The sequence below is a fragment of the Gossypium hirsutum genome, chromosome A07 (genome assembly GCF_007990345.1).
Source record: "Gossypium hirsutum isolate 1008001.06 chromosome A07, Gossypium_hirsutum_v2.1, whole genome shotgun sequence".
Classification (NCBI taxonomy): domain Eukaryota; kingdom Viridiplantae; phylum Streptophyta; class Magnoliopsida; order Malvales; family Malvaceae; genus Gossypium; species Gossypium hirsutum.
Window position 1 is genome coordinate 98,625,284 of NC_053430.1, and position 16,811 is coordinate 98,642,094.

The 16,811-nt window shown below is 32.5% G+C and overlaps 1 protein-coding gene and 1 long non-coding RNA gene across 5 annotated transcripts; both read left to right on the top strand.

Moving 5' to 3' along the window:
- Positions 1 to 362: 362 nt before the first annotated feature.
- Positions 363 to 1,140, top strand: LOC107934893 (glutaredoxin-C1). Its single transcript, XM_016867410.2, has one exon. It carries the CDS (start codon positions 439 to 441, stop codon positions 817 to 819), a length of 381 nt encoding a protein of 126 aa, XP_016722899.1. The 5' UTR covers positions 363 to 438; the 3' UTR covers positions 820 to 1,140.
- Positions 1,141 to 12,261: 11,121 nt separating this feature from the next.
- On the top strand, positions 12,262 to 15,385 carry LOC107934899 (uncharacterized). 4 transcript variants are annotated; one of them, XR_001694097.2, is made up of 5 exons: positions 12,262 to 12,502; positions 12,676 to 12,735; positions 14,559 to 14,701; positions 14,821 to 14,912; positions 15,038 to 15,385. It is a non-coding gene; the product is annotated as an uncharacterized lncRNA (long non-coding RNA). The 4 variants fall into 4 exon arrangements; XR_005929986.1 differs by lacking the exon at positions 12,262 to 12,502 and adding an exon at positions 12,538 to 12,587; XR_005929984.1 differs by having other exon boundaries at positions 12,676 to 14,701.
- The last annotated feature ends 1,426 nt before the right edge of the window (positions 15,386 to 16,811 follow it).

The following is a 16,811-nucleotide window of genomic DNA, read 5'->3' on the forward strand; positions in this document are numbered from 1 at the left end:
TTAAAACTGTGCAAGTATTTATTATAATCTTCCAAAAAAGAAAAAAAAGAAGTCCCAGATAGACTAATTTACTTGAAAATCAACTATAATTAAAATTTAAACAAACAAAAGACTGGGTTTCCCAATACTTTCACCAAATTAAAACTAAAAAATATATTTTAATTAATAGGAGAAGGTATATTTACATAAAATACTAATGTTATGATTTGGGAATTAAGTGTAAATTAATCATACATGACACGGATTTGATGATTCTGAATTGTTAAATATTAAATCCTAAAAAAGTTGGCCATGTTTTGGATTCTCTTATTCCCTAAATCTCCACTTTCTCACTTCCTCTCTATAAATACCAAAACCATCATGTATTCCTCACTTCCAAGCCAAAATCCCAAATCTGAAACTTCCATTCAACTCTATTATTTCTCGCTATTTTTGAAAATGCATTGCCAGACGACAGGTTCATGGGGATCTTACATGCCAACCTCCAGGACTAATGTTGGAGATCCATTGGAGAGGATAGAGAGGTTAGCTTCGGAGAATGCGGTGGTTATCTTTAGCATTAGCAGTTGCTGCATGTGCCATGCCATTAAGAGGCTTTTCTGTGGCATGGGGGTTAACCCTACTGTGTATGAACTTGATGAAGATCCAAGGGGGAAAGATATGGAGAAGGCTTTGATAAGGCTACTTGGTACCTCTCCTCCTGTTCCTGTTGTTTTCATTGGTGGGAAGCTTGTGGGTGCAATGGATAGAGTCATGGCGTCTCATATCAATGGCACTCTTGTTCCTCTTCTCAAACAAGCTGGAGCTCTCTGGCTCTGATTATCTTTACCTTCCATCATTACAGTTTTAAGAAAATGACTGGTATAGCAAACTATGACAGAGGAAGAGGAGTAGTGGTTGTGGAGTCTCCTCCATTTTGGATACAGCAGCAATGAGTCAATGACTGATATGTCTTAGTTCCTAGGTTTCTTTTTCCTTTTGTCTTTATGTTCTTGTTGATGTTCTACAAGTGGGTCTTTATTGGTCTGCTTTGTGTTTTTCACTAATCTTGTTCTCTAGAGCGAAACATAATGGCTCCCTCCTCTGTACGAATCAAAAGAAACTATATATATATAGTGGTTTCCAGAGTTTTCTCACTTTAGTTTTTGTTTCTGTTGCTCCTCTATACCGTATTGAATGTTAAGAGTTTAAAATGATTGATGGCTGACTATCTGACTAGTAAATGTGTTCCTTTTGAACTCATCCATGAAAAATCTAGTTATTAGTATATGGTCATAGCCATAGGGTTCTCACACCCTTGAAAACAGTAAAAGACAAGACACTGGTCCAAAACCCAACCTAAAGTGCTAAACACTACCAAGACTATTGTTGGGAAGGCAGGAACCCTTCATTTGGTGGGGGCCCATGCAATCCCACTTCTCCATCATCCATGGGAGCATGGCTCACCTGTCATAGAGGTTCAATGACCGCACAAACTTTTGTTTGCGGTGAGATTATGCTGGGTTCGAGCGCCTATATGGTGTTGGAAGTTGACCAAATTGTGAGAAGCATCAAGAATTTATGAGGAGGTGGATGACACAGCCACCTTCCGATGGAGGCCATGCCATGGGATACCAGGGATTCTTCTTCCGGGTTTTATCTTTGGCTTGATAAGACTCGTTGATTCTTTTGCCATAAACTAAGACTAGTAGTTAAATTCATTTTGTCTCATTGATGCTAAGAGCATCCATCCCAATCCATAATCATTGATGCTAAACCTAAACCCATATATAGTTAATACAGTGCTAACATATTGGATCTTCAAATAGTAAGTTGAGGTCCAATGATAATCTTGGCAAGCCATACTTGAAAACTGTGGATTATAGCACAAAGGAATGTGAGTTTTGAGTGGATGAGTGATTGCTTCCCACGTACACATTCCCCTCCCCTATTAATATTATTCCCAATGAATATGTATGCGTGATGTAGGATAAGCTAAGGAACAGTCACTTTGATATGGGGTTTGTTAAGTGACTGATCACTTTAGATCAAGTGGTCCCAAATTTAGACTATAGCCTCGTCTTTGGAACTTCCAAAAGACAGGGTCAGAGACAGTGAACTTGTATTGACGTCTTATAATAAATAAAAGGAATGAAAGATATATAGAATGGCATCTTTGACAATCTGGAAATTGATGTATGGATGTTATTGATATATCTATATATACATACCATAAGTTAATCAGATATCAATTTAATTTGATAAAGATTAAATTTTTTTATTTTACAATATAACAAATATTAATACTATAGTCTTTTTATCTTTTCATATTTTTTAATAAAATAATTCTATGATATAATTTGAACTTGTGACACATAATTTTTAAAGTTTTAAACTTTAACTTAATCACTTCAATCAAAGTGTTATTTAATATTAATATAATTTTTTTTATAAATATATATTATGTCATAACATAAATGTATCAAAATTTAATATAGATATGTAGCTCATCAATCTATTATTTACATTTTTTTTTGAAATTACCCTAAACTTGCCTTCAAACCTAACAAATGGGCCAATATGGGGAGGAATAACTTTAATTCCATCTATCCATAAAATAGATTAAAATAAAGGTCTAATTTTGCCCCAATAGTTTTTGAATTTTTAAAATTTAGTGTATTTACTTTTAATTTTTAAAAACTAGTCCTAGTTATTTGATTTAAAAAATAAAATCCAATTGATGATACTATTAATCGACATCCATTAAATTTGAATATGTGTTATAAACTGGACATTAATTTTGATGACGATTTTGAAGATAACAAGGTTGGAGAAAGTTTGAAAGTGAAAGGGAAGGAGAAAGTAGTGGAAGCTTAGTTAATTTTGGTTTGTGCATTCTAAACATTCAATATACTCTATATATGATCTGTAGTAATTTGATACATTAAATTAGGCTCTCCAATATGTTCAAGGAGCTTATTTTCAAGCAATTTAGATATCTTTTATATGTTTATGTTGATTTTTAGCTTAAATCATTAATAAAAGTTTTTACTCAATTTTGCCTCTTTTTGAGACCTAAATTGACCAAATGATGCCATGAGGAACCTAACGATGTGATTGAATTGGTGTTGAGAGACGATTGATCGCGTGATTTCGTGATAGGTTTTAAATATTTATAATTAATCGTTCTTGAAACTAACTATTAGCGCGATGTAGGCAAGTGTACCTATCGAACAGTAGTATAGTTTTAACAAGACCAGATTGTCGAACCCAAAGGAACTAAAAGTACTAGTAATGACTGTCTTTTTATTATCTAGCCTAAAAATAGGGGGGTTTGTTTTAACTAACTAATTATCTAAACTAAGAATTCACAGAAAGTAGAATTGGGAGATTACTTTTGGAAAACGATTGAATTAAGACAATACCTAAGGAAAATCTACCTAGACTTTACTTGTTATTCTGGCTCCGAATTGGACGATTTATTCATTTAACTTGTTCTGTAGAGATCCCTAAGTTATGTTATTATCTTATTCAAGACTAATAACGTCTAATCCCTAGATTGAATAATTGAGACTTTTCTCTAATTAACATCCTAGGGTTGCATTAACTCGATCTATGGATCCCCTTATTAGGTTTCACCCCAATCCGGCAAAATCTTGTCACTTTATGTCTAGACGCGCAAACAACTCCGCTTAATTATGACAAATGTACTCTTAGACAGGGTCTATTCCTCCTTTGAATAAGAGCTTATCTTGAATCAATATCCTGGGATATCAAAACAAGAATTAAGAACACATAATTAAGAAAAAGTTAAATATTTATCATACAATTTAGAAAATAATAACAAGATTCGTCTTAGGTTTCATTCCCCTTAGGTATTTAGGGGATTTAGTTCATAACTAAAAAGGAAAACATCTCAGAAGAATAACGAATACAAAACATAAAGAAAACCAAGAACTCCTGAAGGGAAATTGAGGGGAGATCTTTAGTCTTGATGGTGACTCCGGCTTTTGAGATGGATCAATCAGCTTCCTTCAAGTAATTCCTTCATTCCTCTCCATGTGTCCCCCTTAGTTTCCTCCTCTAGGGTGTATTTATAGGCTTTAGAATGCCTAGAAACCCTCAAAATTGGCCTTTTCCGAATTGGACTCAACTTGGGCTCGACAGGGACACGCCCGTGTGAGTCGTGCTTCGAATCTGCCTAATTGACACGTCCGTGTGGTCTGCCCATGTGAGGAGGTCCAGGCCATGTTGAATTTGTACTTTGGCCCATTTTTCTCTGTTTTTGGCCCGTTTCTCGTTCCTTTCACTCTCTTATGCTCTTCTAAGTATAAAACATGAAATTAAAGTATTAGGAGCATCGAATTCACCAATTCTAATGGGAAATCATCCATAAAATGCGTTAAACATGGGTAAAAATATGTATAAATTACAGTTTATCAATGATAGTGGTCCAACCTCGAGGAAAACATCATTCAGAGAGGGTTTCGCAACACTAATGTCATAGAAGTCATAACACCCAGAGCTTTCACCTTGAGGATGCAAAACTTCAACGAAAAATCAACATAGAGCCAGCTCCAATGATGTTGCAACATCGACCAGTGGGTGTCGCAACACCAAGATTCACAAGTTCATTACTATTTTGGGTTTGCAACACCGAAGCCTAGGTTTCGTGACAACGTTGCCCAACAAGGAGAAATTAGTTGCAAGGGTAATCTTTTGCCCAACACATTACCCAATCAAAACACAGCTTCTAGGGGCATTCTAGTCAACTTTTTTAGATTTTAATATGATGTTTTAAAGTTACTTTTGGCTGAGAACAAAAAGGAGCCATCTTTTTCTCTCTTTTTTTTCTTTTTTCTTTTACTTTTCTATCATCTTTTAAGCTTTCTAGTTAGTCTTCTTCATCTTTTCTAGGGTTTAGTTTCTAGCTTTTCTGGTTTAGTGATTTTTAGTGGTAGTTTAGTTAGTTTTTATTGTAGCTTTGTCTTCATGGCACTTTAGTACTCAAAACTCTTTTTGTATTTTCATTTTAATCCATAGCTTTTAATATAACTCGGCTTCATTTTCTTTTCATAGTTAAAAATCTAAAATTTGTTTGTATTTTTCACCTCCATTATTGTTGTCATCATATTCTTCAAGCAACCAATAAGAAATACCTAAGTTTTCTTTAACCTTATTTTTGTGCTTATTTGAATGTGTGTTGGATTGTTTCGGTTGTCTTGAGTTAGACTGGTGAGGTCAAGAGATGAACTAGACTAAATCGTATAATATGGTAAAATTGAGCCAATTAGAAGTTTAAGCCTTTTAGATCCCTAATCCAAAGACTAATCAGCAACATGGAAGTCAACCAACCGCTTTTCTTTGTTGAATTGTTAATTGCTTAATTTTGATTGTTCTATAATTTGGTCTTTTTTAGTGTTACGTAGCCAATTAGTGTAATTAACCCTTGATTATGAATTTTTGTAATATAATACTTAGCGAGTAGTTAGCTAGCCTTCCTATTTGCATACTTGTTGCTTATGAATCACTTTGTCCTCAAACTCTCTTTGGTTCGATCCTTGAATACTTAAGTGTTTTGTTGTAACACTACAAATATTACAACTCGACTTGTCATGTAACACCCTTAAAATTTTTATATTTTAAAAGCAGTTATAAATTGAGATAGTGTATCAAAGAAAGTTAATGTTAGCTTGATTAATCAACTCAAAATTGTCAAGGGGTGAATTGGCCTTTTTAAAAATTTGTGGTTGCTAAGAAAATAGATAGAGACAATGAACATGACGATATATAGTGGTTCAGGTCAAATTGTCTACTCTATTACCTTAGCTTTCTACAACTAAGAATTTTACCAAATTAATTTGACAACCTTTGAAGACAAGGTTTAGCCTTACAAACTCGATCCCTTAAGCTTTCTACCCAAACCTTAAGACAAAACCCTTTCAAAGAGAATAACAAATAAACAAACTAAGAAAAAACCCTTACAAGATCAGGATGTTTGCAAATTAAGCACAAATACAAGAATAAACACTCGAGCTGAAATGAATACAATAAAAGCTCACAAGTGTGTATAAAGGAAATTGTTGAGAATTGAAAGCACAATGCTGTTTTTGATTGATCTTTAAGCTTGTTGTTGTAGGGTCTTTGAAAGATGATACTTATACCCCTTAATTGATTTCCAACCGTTATGGTTGTTGGAGAAATGAATGGAGCTGCAACCATGAGTATCGATACTTGCTAACAAAGCGTCAATATTTTTAGCATTTAATGCAAAATTCAGTGATCGTTGGAGTCAGAAATATCAATATCAGTAAACTTTTATCGATACCATATGAAAAATATCGATACTTAGCTGAAATGTTTTAGAAACAGAATGCCAATTTGGTACCGATTTTTTAGGGGTATTGATATTTTAGAAATTATCTATACTGACCAAAAAGTACCAACACTTTTTGGCCTAGAACTATATCGAATTGTTTTAAAACAATTTTAACTTTGAACTTTGAAAACAGTTTTAGGCAGTAGTAGTAGTTCAACTTTGAAAAGTCACCAAAAATTGTAGAGATCTATTTAGATGTTTAATTAAATATAAAAATAAAATCCTATTGAGTCTAGTTAGTATAAAAGAAACATTGTAAGTAAAAGAATATTATATTATGAGATATATGAATTTTTTAGAGAGAAGGTTAGAATGATTTAAAAAATGTTTAGGAGATAAAATTTATATTCTTAAAATATTGATGAGCCTACTTTTAAGGGAAACAAATAGAAATACTATACAAGTCCCATAATGAAAGATAATTAATATTTAGTGAAAAAGGGTCAAAGCTGGCTACCATCAGAATAAAGAAAAGCTAAAACAATTTACTGTATTAATTGGCATAAGATAAAATTCTGAAATTTTTATGGTAAAAAGTTCATTGAGTCTATATTAAAAAATAACAAGAGGATCTTAATTTGGAACAATTTAGACCAAGATATAAACAATTTATTGTATCAACTCTTTCACATATTTCACTTCAAGTACACACTTACTTATAATTATCACACTTCCATCAACTTTTTCATCTTGTACGATTTAGTCTTCTTCTTTCTTTTTTCTTTTTTTTTTTACATTTTTCAATCTTTTTCTTATCTTTCTTTCTTTTTCTCTTTAACATATATTTAGTAAACGTAATCAATTCATCATTCCCATATACCTAATCGTTATCAAGTCTTATTCTTCATTCATGGAACATGTAAACTTATCACCATATTAAAGTATTTATTCATCTAATTAAACCTAAATATTAACAACATATTTTAAATAAAGAATAATCCAGTTGTACTTACTGTTCAAAGCTTGGAATTAAGCTTTCTTCTCCATTTCGCTTCTCCTTGCTCTATTTCTCCTCTTGTTTCTCATGTTCTTTTATTTTCTCTTCATTTTTCATATCAAACATACAATATTTACATATTAAAATCATACTCATATATCATAATTTATGTTATTTAAGTAAAACTAGCATGTATTTCATACAAAGTTAACATTTCTTACCTTAAACACTTGTATTTAACACTAACTCTTATTTTCTCTCTTCTCCAAGACAACTATGATTGAGCTTCTCATAAATTTTAGGTAGTATCTACACTTCTCTATTGATTTCACTCACTAATCATAAAAGAAATTGGAAAGTTTAAGCTTAATTGGCTTGTTAATGGTGGAAAAGGACTTATTTGTGAGAAAGTGAAAAGTTGAGATGATGGATAAAGGGGGTGGGAGTGACGTGAATGGATTTTAAAGAGATGGATGGATTTTTCCAGACTTTTTTACCTTCATCTACATTTATCTTTGTAACACCGCTATACCCGATATGACTTTATGGACTTGGTATAAGACTATTACATTTAGTGCCAAAGTGGTTTTGGCTAGACATTGTATAATTCGATTCTTCATACATAATGCATTGTATAATTCGATCCTTCATACATAGTGTATTAACTTATTTAACCGAAAAATTGTTAATCTAAACATCTGGGTTATTAATAGATGTTCGTTTATGTTTGGAAATGATTTAAAAAATGTTTTTACTCAAAACAGGGGCAAAGTATCAATACTTAAACAAAAGGTATTGATATTTTGTGAAAGATATCTATACCACTGCATAAAATCGATACCAAAATAGCATTTTGGAACTCCAAAAATTCAAGTTTTGATGAAGGTATCAATACCTTAGGCCTAGGTATCGATACCTAGGCTTTAATATCGATACTCACCTCAAAAACGATATCAAAATTGCTCTCTGTTTCTCAAAAATTTGATTTTTGGGTCAAGGTTTCATTACCTTACCCTTAGGTATTGATACCTTGGGTTATAATGACACAAAAAACAGTTGGAAAATTGCTAAAAAGCCCCATTGCACTAATTCAAAACATTCAAATACTTCCAAACCATTTCAATTACCCTCAAACTTATTAAAATTCACCACAAAATCCATATAATAACATCATATATGCATGCATATGTCAAGCTATTATAAATTCCTTTCAAAAGCTAACAAAATATGCCATTAGATCACCAAAATAACAAGGTTTCCAAAGTTTGCATTTTAGTCCATCTAACATTCACCTATACTAAGAACCTATGTACATGCCACACTAAACCCAAAATTCATACATACAACCTTGCCTCTTGGAATGGTGATGAGATGGGGTGCATTCGACCTCGATATTAGCCCAACGGGATCTACTGCACTTACGTGTTAGAGAATTAACACGGTAAGTCTATGAAGACTTAGTAAGTACTTCAATATTTTTAAAATCTACTATATATAATAATATAAAATAAAATTACATTCATTTTATAGACATATAATTCATATCAAATTATTCCTTAAATTTTAACATATTTTTCTTAAAAATCACACTTACCATTACTTACCATAACTCATTAATTTATAATAGTCCAATTACGACACTATAGCCCAATGTTGACTAGCTGAACACTTAGGATATACGAAAATAAATCAATAATGTATTAGTAATGCATATCATTTATCACTAAGCACAAAGTGCAAATAACGATAAGCATTGAAGTGCAAAATAATAACGATAAGAACCAAAGTGCAATTTTTTACAACGATAAGCACCGAAGTGCGAAATAATACGATAAGCGTGCTAATTTTCCTTAATGGCACGCCATCAATGTCCCAATAGTTCGGGACTCATCTACATGAACTTTTATTATTATTAAATCTTTTCACTCACTCACTAGATAGAAAATAATATAACTTTGTACTTTTCACGATTTAGTCCTTATACAATAACAACACTAAAACTAGTAAATTCTCTTCATTTTTACCACATAAAACACTATAATTTTTACATCGCTTCATTTAAACTCACTTTCCACATATTCATAATATTATAACACATTTTAATTTCTTTCAATTTAGTCCTTTTTTATTATCACTAGAATACGTCATATAATGGTACACCAAAGTCAAAATTCATAACATTTACATTATTTACCCATACCAAATACTTATTATGATATCACTAATTTAGTAATTAAACTACTTAATTAACATAATTATCTAGTTAACATAACTTAAACAAAATTACTACTTGGAGTACTTACTTCCAAAATTTGGATGATGAGTTTTTCTTCTCTTCTACTCCTTAGCCACTTCTTTTCCTTTCCCTTCACTTTTGTCCTCAAACTTCTTCTATTTTTCTCAATTTCATAACAACATATAACATTTATAAGTTAAAACTAAAATCAAATAACTTTTCAATGCTAGATTATGAAAATAAACATGTATGTTATGAGAGTTTCCATCATTCTTACCTTAACTCTTTGAAAACCCAAAACCCTAACTCATGTATTTCTCTCTTTTAACCCATCTATGGAAGTTTCCTCAAGAAATAAAGTTGCTCACTAGTCTTCTTTCTAGTTTTTACTAAATAAATTTTAAAAAAAATAGGAAGGTTTGAAGCTTGGATGATTCAACAATGGAGGAAGGACATAGAAGGAAATAAAAGAAAAGTTAGATGGATTTTGGGGGGGTGACGATTTGGTGTGGTGGGAAAAGATGATATCTTTCATCTTCTCCCGCATTTCTACACATGTCCACTAAAAATATCTCACCTTTTTATTAAATGGTCAATTTACTAATAAGTCCTCAAGCCATCCATCTTTACACTTTTACCCATCATCATTTTATCCCAACTCATCTTTTACAATTCCTAGGATGACTCATACTTCACTTGGTTAAATTTCTTCTTAATCATTCCTTCCTTTCTACTACCATTATGTATCTCTTAACTTTCTAAATTCCTACTTCCACTACAATAATTTTTATACTCTTTCAATTTAGCCTAAGCTTCTATTTAAAATTTTTCTATCTCGGAAATATTTTCTAATCTCTTATCGGGTCTAAATACTTTCTAAATACTAAAAATCATTAATTAGTAAATTTTAAATTTTCTCCGCTATTTTCTGACCCGATCCATCATTATACTTAGCTTCAAGTCAAAACGTGGTCGTCATATTCTTCATAAAAAATCTATCCAAATATCTATTATTTTAATTATTACACTTTTGACCCTCCAATCATAAATCAACACAACTTAACCTATAATCATGACACTCCCCATAATTATCTTTTTAAAATAATTACCATTTTGCCCTTTATCTTTTCCTATAATTCCATGTATGATTCATACTTCTTTTTTGTTTATTTGCACCTCTAGTCCCTTATCCTCTTTCCATAATTCAATTTAATCATCATATCTTTCACTTTTCTCATTTTGACCCCTATATTTTTTCACTCTCTTGCAATTTAGTCGATATTCTAGATTTTTTTCTCAAAACAAAAAATTTTCTTATTGCCTTAAGTATTTGTCTTTATTGTCTTATAGCATTGATAATATTTGATTTCTGAATTTCTCAAATTATAACTGAGATATCACTTGATTGTCGTTGTTCCGAGCTTTGAAAAATTCGAGGATGTTACATAAAAGGTATCGATGGTTTGCTACATGATAAACATGGTGATGTGTTGTTTTATTTTTCTAAATATATTGACACAAATAACCTAATTTTGAAGACTTATGGCTATCAAATAAGTTCATTCTATTTTTCCAGCATCTAATAGAGTGTGTAACACCCTTTAACCCTTATCTGTCGCCGGAACAAAGTTACGGGGCATTACTGAACTTTTCAGATCAAATACGAACATTACATAATTATTCACACATAAACATCATAATTATATCATTTTTTTCCCTTTATTGAGCCCTCGAGGCCCAAAACACGAGTTAGAAACAAATTGAGACGAATTCGGGTACTCTAAAAATTTTTCGTGAAATTTTAAAATTTTTCATAAATGCGGGGTCACATGCCCGTGTGGACAAGGGACACACCCGTGTGGCCATGCGACATGCCTATGCCTTAGGCCGTGTTTGACCCCGTGTAACTCTCTGACTTAGATTACACGGCCAGTCACAATCCCGTATGCTATGCCATGTGCTTCACATAGCTGAGACACACGCCCGTGTCTCTGCTCGTGTGAAATTAACTGAGCACTTTGTTTTAAAATTCTAAGGTTGTAGAGGACACATGGCCAAACCACACGCCCATGTGTTAGCCATGTGTCTCACATGGTCCAGTCACACGCCCATGTGTCTGGCCATGTGTGTAACATCCCGAATTAGGGCCTAGTCGGAATAGTAGTTTCGGGACCACAAATATGACATTAAAATATTATTTTTTGATCATTGTGAGGTCTAGGATATGAGAACAAGCATGTGTTAAAGTTTCATGAAGAAATTCTATGTGCAAGGTGTCCAATTGGAAATTGCTTGAAGAATTTCATGAAGAAATTCTATGTGCAAGGTTTAGAAGCAATTTGTATGAAATTGCTTTGGAATATTAATTAAAGATCCTTAAATATTAATTTACCTAATTTCTAAGTTTTTGGACAAAAATGGGAATGCATGGAAAATTTTTGAAGTTTAGTAAGGAAGGCCATTTTGGTCATTTGGCAATAAACTAAATAAAAAGGGAAAAATCAAGCTAAAATCAGCTCATTTTCTTCTTCATGCTACCGAAATTCTAGGGGTCTCCATAGCTAGGGTTGTCCAACATTTCAAGCTGGATAGTACGTTAATCCTAGCCCTGTTTTTAATGTTCTTTGTATTTTTGAGATCCTCGTAACATGCTCATTCTATTTCTACCCATATCACATGCTAGGGTTCATGTTTAGAAAATTACCCACGCATGAGATGTTTGTGTTTTGATGATTTATGAAGGACTATGAAAGTTTAAAGGATGGTAAACAACTTTTACTAAGGGTCCATTTGGAAGCCAAGAAAACATTTTCCAGAAAATGTTTTCCTGGTTTTACCGTGTTTGGATGCTTGAAAACATTTTCCAAAGGAAAAATTTTTTACTGGACATAGGTAAAATGCCTTTCAATTTGGGAAAAGCGTCTTATTGATTTCAATTGTGTAAGACATTTTCCATCTCCTCTTCATCCAGGTAAGCCTTGTTTTTCATCCGTTCTTCAACTTTAAGCCTTCTTTTTCTTCCATTCTTCAATTTTTCCATCTCCTTCTTCATCCAGGTAAGTATTCTTCTTCTTCCATTCTTCAAATCCCTTCCCTTTTTCCTTAATCCGTTGCATATCTTCTTTTCTCTGGCAAATTTTACAGACGCTGCTGTATCGTTTTCTATCTTCCCCTCTTTCATAGGATCTCATTCCTCTTCGCAAGGTATGGCATCTTCTTTAATTCTGCTTTTTCATTTTATTTTGGTGATGGGTTTTGTGATGTGGGGTTGTGGTTTTGGTGCATCTTCTTTAATTCTCCTTTTCATTTGCATGTATTATGGATTATAATAAAATCAATTAAAACAATGCCTTAAAAAGAAACCAAAAAGGAACTTATTTTCTGATTCCCTTGGATTGAGATTGACGTGTGGTTGTTGTCCCTCTTTTAGACCCGTTCGATTCTCTTCATTCTTGCTGTTTCGACTTTTTTTCCATACTTAACCGTGGTCATTCTTCTGGTAGTCGGCAGTGACTTTGTCTAATACTTTTAGCTGTTGGTGGGATCATCATTTTTCATTTGATGGGTTTTAACTGGTGTTCTCATGTGTTGTTTTGGGTTAGTTGTGTCATATACTTTGTGAGCCTATAGAACCAGAAGCTTCACTACTAGTTCTACCACAAATACTCTTAATAAACAAATTTTATTTAAATCACCCTCTAAAACTATAATGAGACTTGGAACATCTTAATCTTGCCAACACAAGAAGTATATGAATTTGGCTCCACCAACTAGAAATGTTAAAAGCAAATCTGGATTCTTCTAATAAAACAGATTTGAAAGTCTGTTGTACAAATACCATTTTATTTCAGCTGCTGTGGGCCACTGCATCTTTATCATCCAACATTTTATGTTTAAAGTATGTTTCGTTTAATAAACATAGATAATTTCCCTCCATCTAGTGATACATTTTTCTATTTTGATTCTTAATTTTTATGTTTAAACTCAAATTCTTTTGAGACAGCACGCAGTATTGTAGTTTACTAGAAAATGAATGGAATTGATCCTGTTGTTTTACTTTGATGATTGTATTCCATTTTCTCCAAAATCTAAATAACTCTACCTATTTATTGAATTTTTGAGTGTTTGCCTTAGTTGTTGCTTATGGATGTATGAAGATTCTTGATACACTCACCTCAAGAGAAATTGTGATTGTGAAAGTTGATGTGGAAAGTTGAAGAAAAAATTGGATAGGCTTCGAGGGATGTGATCAGTTATATGGTTGAATTTATTTTAAAAGAAAAATCGAAGCCCTTCGTTTTCAACTTTTTCTTAACCGATCAGTATGAGCTGCAGTTTTTTGTTATGATGTGGATATTGAGTGTTGGGTTTAAATGATTGCTTGATCTTAGCTTGGACTTTCACTAACTTAGACTCAACTGTTAGTATTTAAGGTGAATTTTTTCTTTAATTTTTCTTTCATTTGTTTTCTTGATCGTAGTTAACCCTTGAAGAAATTATTACTGAATAAACAAGATTGGTTTAATTCTAAAGCAAAAAAATAAAAACAATCCTTTTCTTAACCTTTATTTAATTTTGTTAGGATTGAGCTCTGATTAGATATTTTGTTTTGGGTGTAATTGTTGATTCATCTTTTTTCTATTATTTCTTCTTCGCCTTTATTTACTTTATTAGGATTGAACTCTGATTAGAGATTTTGTTTTGGGTTTAATTGTTTATTCATCTTTTTTCTATTATTTCCTGGCAGCTCCTTTGTTAGTGAATCTTGTTTCTATATTAGTTTATTGTACGTTTTAGAAAGATCAGAAATCAGGGAGCTTGGGTTGTGTTATTTAATCAAGAATTGAGAAGAAAGGCTAGAAAATAATAGAAGAAAATAAGGGAATATGAGTGTGTTCATGTACAGTATCTGATAATAACTCCTTAGCTAACAACTGAAAGTAATGGCCAATAGGAAATTAAGACTTGGCCAATATAGGATCTGTGTGGTTACAAAAGGGAATTTAAGCTAACTTTCATCTCAACAGGTTGCTATGCCTAATTTTCTCTCCCTTTAGCTCCTTTTGTCAATTTCCTTCTTGTTCTAGGCTGCATTGCCTATAACCTTGGAACCAGCAGTGGTAAATCTGTGCTTGAAATGGTTGCTACTTTTGAGAAAGCTTCTGGAAAGGTTAATGCTATTTGTCAATTCCCATTCAACATCTATTTGTCAATTCCCATTCAACATTCTCTCTCGGCCTCGCTCTCATTTATGCTAATATAAAACTATTGTTGCTGAAAATATTGCAGAAAATCCCCATTAAACTATGCCCCAGAAGGCCAGGAGATGCTACAGCTGTTTATGCTTCCACTGAAAAAGCTCAAAAAGAACTTGGTCGAAAGTATGTTTACAATCCCATCTTTTTCCTAATAGATTATTCAGTTAACATGGATAATCTTTCAAAAAGAATTTCCAATTACAGTACAAGATAGGTCCTTTTAATCTTAAGAGTTTGCTATATTGTAGAGAAAAATATGGTATAACAGAGATGTGCAGAGATCAGTGGAAGTGGGCAAGGAACAATCTATGGGGATACCAGTCAAAGCCTTAGACTTCAATTAAATACTAATTTTCTTCCCCGGTTTTTTAAAAATGTCTCATAGGGAGAATTAAGTGTACAAATATTTGTTTAATTTAAACAAAACTGATCTTTGATGATCAAAAGTTAAAATTTATCAAATGTTCAAAGATCTTATAAAATCCCTCTGTGTTACATTTATAAGTCTTTGTAAGTGTGATGTTTTTATCATTTCTGGAGTTTAAAAAACAAATGGTTTTAAATTTACCGTAATGAGTTGACCTAAACAAGATCTATTTCAGCTTTGATCTTCAATCTTATCTATTGGTTGTCTCAATCTTATCTTTGGTCAACTTTTTTTTAAGGATCTCCATATTCACAAAAGTCCAACTTAAAGAAACAAGTCGAATTTCAGTTTAATTGAAACAAGCAAAGACTTGAGAGGAAGAAGTTCGAACTAAAGAGTGGAGTATGTAAATGAACCAGTGAAAGATGAAAGAGAACAACATGTCTAAAAATTATAAAAATTTAAGCTAATTTATTTATAAATAAATTATTGCAATATATGTAAAAATAATTTAAAATATAAATTTATTAATATATATATATAAATTTATTAATATATGTAAAAATAGCTTTTCCGGAAAATATTTTCAGGAATTCTGCCAAACAGCAGAAAATATTTTACATAGTTTTATCCAAATACCAGAAAAGTAAATCATTTCCAGAAAAGTAAATCATTTTCCAGAAATCATTTTCTGGAAAACATTTTACTGGCAAACAAACGGAGCCTAAGTGTTTTTTCATGGAAATGGCTTGAAGGACTAAATTGTAAAAGTTGTGAGTAGGTAGAAAAATATAGAATGAAGGAAAAACATGGCCTGCTATAAGTGTGAATAACATTCAGCTAGGCTTGGGTAGCCAAGGAATTATATGCATTTCATTATACGAGCCTTAGAACTAAATTGTAAATATTGTGAAAGGTTAGGGGAAAAATAGCCATTTTGCTTGGGGTGAGTTTTAATCCTAAAATGAAAAATGTGATGTATTAATAGTCTAATTTTCTTGATATAGACCCCGAGGAACCAATTCCGGAGGTCGCCCGTGGAAAACAAAAGGTTTCGGAATAACTGAGACACGAAATCTAGAACGACTACTAGGTAAGTTCGTATAACCCAAAGTAAACTCTTAATATACTTAAAAATGCATGTTCTTGAATGTATGATAATTAGATATTCATTGTACAATAATCCATAGGACGTGCTAGTGTAAATGAAAAGATGATAAATGTCCCGGTTGAAATAAAAAGGGAAATCTGATGGTTAAATTATGACTCACATGACTTGAGATCCTGCATGTGTTGCAGAGAAGGATTTAGCCTAGACAAGTAATTCGCTGATCTCAATATAGAAAGGATCCAGCCGGGACGGGTGTTGCTTGAGTGATCGAGCCTCCCGAAGAATATGGGTGCAATAAGGATTTAACACGGACGGGTAATCCGATTGAGGACTGAATTTAGCCTGGACTGGCAATCCAGATCCAAGTTTATGAGAGCAATTGCCGTTGAAAGAGATTTAGCCTGGACTGGTAATCCCGACAATGCTCTATGAGTTGATATTACGGGGGATTTAACCTGGAGTGGTAATCCTCCGTAAGATGTAAGGTTGGCGGGAGTACGTACTTGAGATGATCACTTATTTTGATGGTAATTGGGCTATCCAT